The sequence below is a fragment of the Jaculus jaculus genome, chromosome 20 (assembly GCF_020740685.1).
Source record: "Jaculus jaculus isolate mJacJac1 chromosome 20, mJacJac1.mat.Y.cur, whole genome shotgun sequence".
NCBI lineage: Eukaryota > Metazoa > Chordata > Mammalia > Rodentia > Dipodidae > Jaculus > Jaculus jaculus.
This window is the reverse complement of record NC_059121.1, coordinates 20,636,255-20,644,554: the sequence shown is the minus strand read 5'-3', so window position 1 is coordinate 20,644,554 and position 8,300 is coordinate 20,636,255. Positions and strand designations below refer to the sequence as shown.

The 8,300-nt window shown below is 46.7% G+C and overlaps 1 protein-coding gene and 1 pseudogene across 1 annotated transcript; one reads left to right on the top strand and one right to left on the bottom strand.

Annotated features, from left to right (window-relative positions):
- Window positions 1-1,252: 1,252 nt before the first annotated feature.
- Actbl2 (actin beta like 2) lies at window positions 1,253-2,430 on the bottom strand. Its single transcript, XM_004664923.2, has one exon. The coding sequence runs from the start codon at window positions 2,381-2,383 to the stop codon at window positions 1,253-1,255; it is 1,131 nt and encodes a 376-aa protein (XP_004664980.1). The 5' UTR covers window positions 2,384-2,430.
- LOC101611222 lies at window positions 2,382-7,950 on the top strand (annotated as a pseudogene).
- Window positions 7,951-8,300: the final 350 nt, after the last annotated feature.

Below are 8,300 nucleotides of genomic sequence, written 5' to 3'. Positions count from 1 at the left end.
GCCAGACCTATGTTATTATGCTAAGAAATGTGAATAAAATTATTCTTGTCAAGGTGTAGCAGAACGAAACTGATTTGATATGACAATATCTATTTTAAACTTCAGCCATTGCCTGCAGGTTTGCTGTTTCTCAACGTATCATGGAAGTCCAATAAGCAGGATATTAAAACACTTTTTTTTTCCCCCAGGTAGAGTCTCACTTTAGCTCAGGCTGACCTGGCACTCAGTCTGTAGTCCCAGGCTGGCCTCGAACTCACAGTGATCCTCCTACCTCCCAGGTGAGTGCTGGGATTCAAGGTGTGCACCACCACGCCCGGCTTTAAAATATTTTTGACTACCAGTACTCCACGCTGAGCTGAAAATTTTGTTGATTTACATAGAGCACTAATAGAATGGTGTCTGCTTCATTGTGATCTTAAATAGGGAAGGAACTGAAATATGGAACAGCTAAATGACTGTGACTGTTGAGGAGTAAAGAAATTCATGTTAGCCTGTATTTCATCTCCATATTTCACTTCCTTGCTGCTTTCGTGAACATGGATATTATGGGCCTGTATAATTCATTATATTTCTTTCTTTTTTAAAAAATATATTTTATTTATTTATTTGAGAGAGAGAGAGAGAGAGAGAGAGAGAGAGAGAGAGAGGGAATGGGCACACCAGGTCCTCCAGCCACTGCAAATGAACTCCTGCGCCCCCTGTGCATCTGGCCTATGGGGGTCTTGGAGAGTCAAACCGGGATCCTTTGGCTTTGCAGGCAAATGCCTTAACCGCTAAGCCATCCCTCCAGCCCAGTTCATTGTATTTCTGTGATGCAGAAGTCAATACTGATAAGACATAGCTGCTGGGTACACACCTTTCAGGTTTGCGCAGCTTGCTGTCCTTGTGCACCTTAAAAAGAACTCGGGGTTAAAGCTTAGACACTCTAGCCATTGATTCTGAAATGACATTGCTCGTGGTTTATTACTTGCCTCTTATTTTCATGTGAGCAAGCCCACATTTCCTCGAGACCTATAGGAGACGTGTGTAGAATACGGCATCAGAATTCCTCCCCCTGACAGAGATCCAGGTGTGCTTGGTTGGCACAGAGCCCAGGATGCTTAAATGCAGAGATGGGTTTGCTGAGTTTACACTCCAGGAAGCGGACTATTTACCTTAATTCTAGTGGAAGAGAGCCATACTGTTGCTATGACCCACCAGGAGGGACGTGTGTGTGTGTGTGTGTGTGTGTGTGGGGTGGGGAGTGGCTCATTTAGAAGCATTTTCTGTGGACGATTGGGGGACCGGCCTCATCATATTCCAGCTTACTGATCCACATCTGCTGGAAGGTGGACAGACTCGCCAGGATGGAACCCCCGATCCAGACGGAGTACTTGCGCTCCGGAGGCGCTATGATCTTGATTTTCATGGTGCTCGGTGCCAGGGTGACGATTTCCTTCTGCATCCGGTCGGCGATGCCTGGGTACATAGTGCTGCCTCCAGACAGCACGGTGTTGGCGTACAGATCCTTGCGAATGTCCACGTCACACTTCATGATCGAGTTGAAGGTCGTCTCGTGGATCCCGCTGGACTCGATGCCCAGCAAGGAAGGCTGGAAAATGGCTTCAGGACATCGGAAGCGCTCATTCCCGATGGTGATCACCTGCCCATCAGGAAGCTCATAGCTTCTTTCAAGGGAAGGGGTGGCAGCGGCTGTGACCATTTCTTGCTCAAAGTCCAGGGCCACATAGCACAGCTTCTCCTTGACGTCCCTCACGATCTCCCGCTCAGCCGTGGTGGTAAAGTTATAGCCTCTTTCCGTCAGGATCTTCGTGAGGTAATCAGTCAGGTCTCTGCCTGCCAGATCCAGGCGTAGAATGCCATGGGGCAGGGCATACCCTTCATAGATGGGCACGGTGTGAGTGACCCCATCGCCAGAGTCCATCACGATCCCTGTGGTCCGGCCCGAGGCATAGAGGGACAGAACGGCTTGGATAGCTACATACATGGCAGGTGCATTGAAGGCCTCGAACATGATCTGGGTCATCTTCTCCCGGTTGATCTTGGGGTTCAGGGGTGCCTCGGTGAGAAGGATGGGATGCTCATCTGGCGCCACGCGGAGCTCGTTGTAGAAGGTGTGATACCAGATCTTCTCCATGTCGTCCCAGTTGGTGACTACTCCGTGCTCGATGGGGTACTTCAAGGTCAGGATTCCCCTCTTGCTCTGGGCCTCGTCCCCAACGTAACAGTCCTTCTGACCCATGCCCACCATGACTCCCTGGTGACGGGGACGTCCCACCATGGAGGGGAACACAGCCCGGGGTGCGTCATCACCCCCAAAGCCTGCCTTGCACATCCCTGACCCGTTATCCACTACCAAGGCAGAGAGATCGTCATCAACCATGGTGTCGGCCCTGATCTTCTGGGTGGATGAGCAGAAGTTAGTGAAATGCAGGGCGAGATCTGAGCCGTGGCGCGCAAGAAAGAGAACTGGACGGGCTTAAAGCCTTCCGCAGCTGCCTCCCGGGACGGGGAGCTTGCCCCGTGATAACCGGTATTTAAAGCAGCATGCAGATCCCACCCACCTCCTGTGCCACCGATTCCCAGCATTTCTGGGTGGGGCCACCTCTGAGGCATTATTAATGATGGTAATTATAGAAATCATTAGTAGACCTCCTTCCATAAAGGGAAAAATTGTCTACCAAGTGGCCAAACCTCAAGTTGCTGTAATTAGACAACCCACACACAGATGCCAGCCTGCTTGGCAAGGTCTCCAGATGACTACGGCGAAGTGGTGGTGGGGACTGTCAATGTAATGGATGAGAAAGAGCTAGAGGCGGGATGGGGCTCACTCCTGGAAAGGGGACCCCTCTTCTCAGTTTGCACTCTGAGGCCCTTTTCTCTATTCCAGCTTAAACGTTCCAGTTTTACTATATTACTATTAATTAGTATTTTAAATATTTATTTATTTATTTGAGAGGGAGAAAGAAGGAGAGAGAAAGAGAGAGAGGAGAGAATGGGCGTGCCAGGGCCTCCCACCGCTGCGAAATGAACTTTAGACACGTGTGCCCCTTGTGCATCTGGCTTAGGTGGGTCCTCGGGAATGGAACGGGGATCCTTTGGCCTTGCAGGCAAATGCCTTAACCACTAAGCCATCTCTCCAGCCCTATTTTGATATTTTTATTCATTTATTTGCAAGCAGAGATAGAAGAGGGACAGACAGACACAGAGAATGGGCCGGTCAGATAGGGCTTCAAGCAGCTGCAAATGGACTCTAGATGCATGTGCTACCTTGTGCATTTGGCTTTACATGGGTCCTGGGGACTCGAACCTCAGGGTCCTTAGGCTTCATATGCAAGCACCTTGACCACTGTGCCATCTCTCTAGGCCCTTAATATATTATTTTCACGAAGGGTCTGATTCTGCAGTCTTTTACTTTTTCAGAATTTTCTTTCCTCAACTTCCTAACCACAAGATGCTGTCATGACAGACACTTTTCAGATCAATGTGTATGTTCATGTGTGTGCATATACATATGTACAGGTGCATGTGTATATGGGTATATATGTGTGTGTGAGAGCATGCCTGTGCAGGACTTGGAATTATACGAAAGAACACCACCCACCTATTTTGAGACTCTCTCTCATCAACCTGTAAGTAACCAGTTAGGCTAGACTGGCTGGTCAGTGATCCCCGGGGATCCTTCAGTCTCTACCTCTGCGTGGCTGGGATCACAGGTGTGTGCCACCATGCCAGCATTTTTTAAAATTTAATTTTTAACAGCTTCCATAATTGTAAACAATATCTTATGGTAACTCCCTCCCTCCCCCCACTTTCCCCTTTGAAACTCCATTCTCCATCATATCCCCTCCCCCTCTCAATCAGTCTCTCTTTTATTTTGATGTCATCATCTTTTCCTCCTCTTATGATGGTCTGAGTGTCAGGCACTGTGAGGTCATGGATATCCAGGCCATTTCATGTCTGGGGGAGCACGTTGTAAGGAGTCCTACTCTTCTTTTGGCTCTTACATTCTTTCTGCTACCTCTTCCGCAATGGACCCTGAGCCTTGAAAGGTGTGATAGAAATATTTCAGTGCTGAGCACTCCTCTGTCACTTCTCAGCACCATGACGCCTTCTGAGTCATCCCAAGGTCAACACCATCTGAAAAGAGAAGGTTCTCTACCAAAAGTGAGAGTAGCATTAATATAAGGGTATGAACATTAAGAGAAGTGATTACTGGGCAGTTTGATGATCATAGTATATACATTCAGCCAGACAGCCGCAGACATTACACCCCTAGGGCTCATGACTACCCCTGCTTTAAGTTTTCAGTATCAGGGATGTGTTCCCTCCCATGGAGCCGGCCTTCAGTCCAATTAGAGGGCGGTTGGTTTTCCACCATGACAGACGTGTCACTATTGCACCCATTCATGCCAGCATTTTTGCATGGGTGCTAGGGATTGAACTCAGGTTCTCTCGCTTGAGGATTGACTGGGATACCTCCCCAGCTAATTAATTAATTAATTAATTAATTAGTTTGAGAGTGACAGATAGAGGGATAAAGAGGGAGAGAGAGAGAGAGAGAGAGAGAGAGTGAGAGAGAGAGAGAGAATGGGTGTGCTAGGGTCCCCAGCCGCTGCAAACTAACTCCAGACATGTGCGCCCCCTTGTGCATCTGGCTAACGTGGGTCCTGGGGAATGGAGCCTCGAACCGGGGTCCTTAGGCTTCCCAGGCAAGCGCTTAACCGCTACGCCATCTCTCTAGCCCTGGTAGAAGCTGGTTTAATGAATGGAAACAATGAGTGGCTACGGTTGTCCCAACAGCTCTAACCATCATGCACTTGTGCCATGAAAAATGTAGAGCTATTCAATGATCTGAGGGCTGGAGAGATGGCTTAGCTATTAAGGAGCTTGCCCGCAAAGCCTAAGAACACGTGCTTCCAATCTCCAGGTCCCACATAGCCAGATGCAGTGATGCAAACGTGCAATGTTGCACCTGTGCACAAGGGGGCGCCCATGCCTGGCGTCCATTCACAGTGGTTGAAATGGCCCTGGTGCACCCATTCTCTCTCTCTCTCTCTCTGTCAAAAATAAAATGATGGGCTGTAGAGATGGCTTAGCGGTTAAGCGCTTGCCTGTGAAGCCTAAGGACCCCGGTTCGAGGCTCGGTTCCCCAGGTCCCACGTTAGCCAGATGCACAAGGGGGCACACGTGTCTGGAGTTCGTTTGCAGAGGCTGGAAGCCCTGGCGCGCCCATTCTCTCTCTCTCCCTCTATCTGTCTTTCTCTCTGTGTCTGTCGCTCTCAAATCAATAAATTAAAAAAAAAATAAAAAAAATAAAAATAAAATGATAAAAAAATTCAAAAGGCGAAAGCATTTACAGTAAGCAACGAAGTAAGCCATTATAGATTTTTTTCTGATGTGAATTTCTAATAACCAAATTTTATGACGCACTTAATCATGCGTAGACGTTGCTCACAGGACAAGGTTTATGGAGTCAATGGTGATGCACAGAGATAACGAATGTGCAAATCACAGTAAGTTCATTTGCAAGAAAATCATTTACAAAATGTTTGAGTTACATGCCAACAAACAAATTAAAGGAAAAGAAAAATAAAAAGTTGTACATTTGAATGCTTATTGTTTTTATTTTATTTTAGTTTTTCAAGGTAGGGCCTTGCTCTAGCAAAGGCTGACCTGCATAGTGATTTTTTTAAATAAAGATACTTATTTGTGTGTATATATGTGGTTGTGTGTATGTGTGAGTGTGGTGCACACAGGTCATGGTGCACACGTGGAGGTCAGAGGACAATGATTTTCTTGCTGAGAGGTTCCAGGAGTGTCTCCTGTGATCTGCCTCCCATCTTACCATTAGGGTACTGGGATTATAGGCCTGGCATGGTTACTGGCTTCATATATATATATATGTGTGTGTATGTATGTGTATGTGTGTGTGTGTGTGTATATATATATATATATATATATATATATATATATATATATGTATGTATGTATTTAAGAGAGAGAAAGAGGGCTGGAGAGATGGCATAGTGGTTAAGCGCTTGCCTGTGAAGCCTAAGGACCCCGGTTCAAAGCTCAATTCCCCAGGACCCATGTTAGCCAGATGCACAAGGGGGCGCATGGGTCTGGAGTTTGTTTGCAGTGGCTGGAAGCCCTGGTGCACCCATTCTCTCTCTCACTCTCATCTGCCTCTTTCTCTCTCTGTCACTCTCAAATAAATAAATAAATAAAAATCTTTAAAAAGAGAGAGAGAGAGAGAATAATATGGGTGTGCCAAGGCCTCCAGCCATTGCAAACAAACTCCAGACGTGTGCACCCCCTTGTGCATCTAGCTAATGTGGGTCCTGGGGGAATCGAGCCTCAAACTGGGGTCCTTAGGCTTCACAGGCACGTGCTTAACCGCTAAGCCATCTCTCCAGCCAGATTCTCCAGCTTTTTACATGGTATCCGAGGATCAAATTTGAGTGGTTAATGCTTCAACCACTGAGCCGTCTCCCCAACACTGCATATTGATTTTTAAAATCTCTTTTCCTTTTTGGTTGTGTGTGTGACGTGGTGGTGGTGGTGGCGGCATGTGTGGGTGGTGAGAGGCATGTGTTTTATGCATGTGCATGCGCCCACTCGGTGCCCTGTGTGCCCACCTGTGGTGGGGTGTGTTTGCCTGCAGTGGCCAAAGGGGAATGGCATGTGTTTCCCTGTTCCCTGAGCCAGCATCTTTTAACTGATTCCAGAGCTTACTGTTTTTTACACATGGTCTGGAGATTCACACATCTCTGCTTCCTTGCAGAACTGGACTCTAGACATGCATGCCCATTTCCAGTTGTTCATGAGAGTCCTGGGGGCTCGAATTCAAGGGGTCTCTAAGGTCTCCTCAGGTCCTAATACTCATGGGAAGTGCTCTTGACTGTTGAGTCATCTCTGTACTATATAGTCTTTGCAAGTATTCATTAATTCATTTGCAAGGAGGGAAGAAAGGAGGAAGGGAGAAAAAGAACCAGAGCATAACGGTGCCATTGCACACAAACTCTAGACCCATGTGCCACTTTGTGCACCTGGCTTTAAGAGGGTACTGGGGAATTAAGCCTGGGCTGGCAGGCTTTGCAAACCCATGCCTTAACTGCTGAGCCATCTCCCCAGCCCCCTTTCTAAAAACATTTTGTTTGCCTGGAGAGATGGCTTAGTGGTTAAGTGCTCGCCTGTGAAGCCTAAGGACCCCGGTTAGAGGCTCGATTCCCCAGGACCCACGGTAGCCAGATGCACAAGGGTGCACACGCATCTGGAATTCATTTGCAGTGGCTGGAGGCCCTGGCATGCCCATTCTCTCTCTCGCTAGCTATCTGCCTCTTTCTCTCTCTGTCGCTCTCAAATAAATAAATAAATAAATAAAAATGAACAAAAAACAAACAAAAAAATATCTTGTTCAAGATGCATGTGTTTTTAAACTCACACTTCTCTGTGGTCATTAAAGTTTACGAAGTCATGATAGTATTACATTCATTTAAAGATTTCTCTTAAAAGGTAGAGATCTATGCTGACCATTTGTTTGAATTTGATATTTAACATATACATATCAACAACTCCTTGGTAGTCTATGCGCCATGATAAAAGGTAGAACAGCATCAGTGCGTGTCTGAGAACCAATGTTGAAGAAAGCGTATTGCTAGCAAGATGGCATCCACCAGCAGGGTGGGCCAGGTAGTGAAGCCACACGCTCCGCTGATGGGGTTCCCCAACAGAAGAGACAACCCTAAACTCAGCGCCTCAGAGGCTATGCCCCACTCAGTAGAGCGCCCCACAGAGCGTTCTAAAGGAAGTAAAACAGCAGATTTGCTGATGCGTTAGGGTCCGCCAGACACTGCTGACGTGACCAAGACCTTAGCTCAGAAAGACAGCAGGAAACTCATCTCTCAGGAAGAAACGGAATTCAGCCAACGTGGAGGCCCAGGATGACCACCGGGGCTGTGCTTCGTCATCAGACAAAAGAATTATCTTCACAACAAAGGACTTCCAAAAGCGCAAATGAAAAATTGTATATCCAGCCACCTTAATAAGTAAATATTCTGCACAGAGAAAGGAAATACGGAAAATTTAAGTAGGTACTTGTATCACCTGATTTATGCAACTTGGCTGGTTTTTCTACAAGCTTACCTCATTATGGACTTATTAAAGTCTGCAGTTTTAAATGTTAATAATAAAAAAGGAAGCTTATCGCTTAGGTACACAGGATGTAGTCTTCTTAGTATTTTTCATGTTCACATCTAATTTCTCCAAAGTCACTTTTTTTTAAATTCTTTTTTTAA

Coding starts and splice junctions, on each gene's coding strand:
- Actbl2 (XM_004664923.2), bottom strand. CDS start 2,383: ATGGTTGATGACGATCTCTCTGCCTTGGTAGTGGATAACGGGTCAGGG.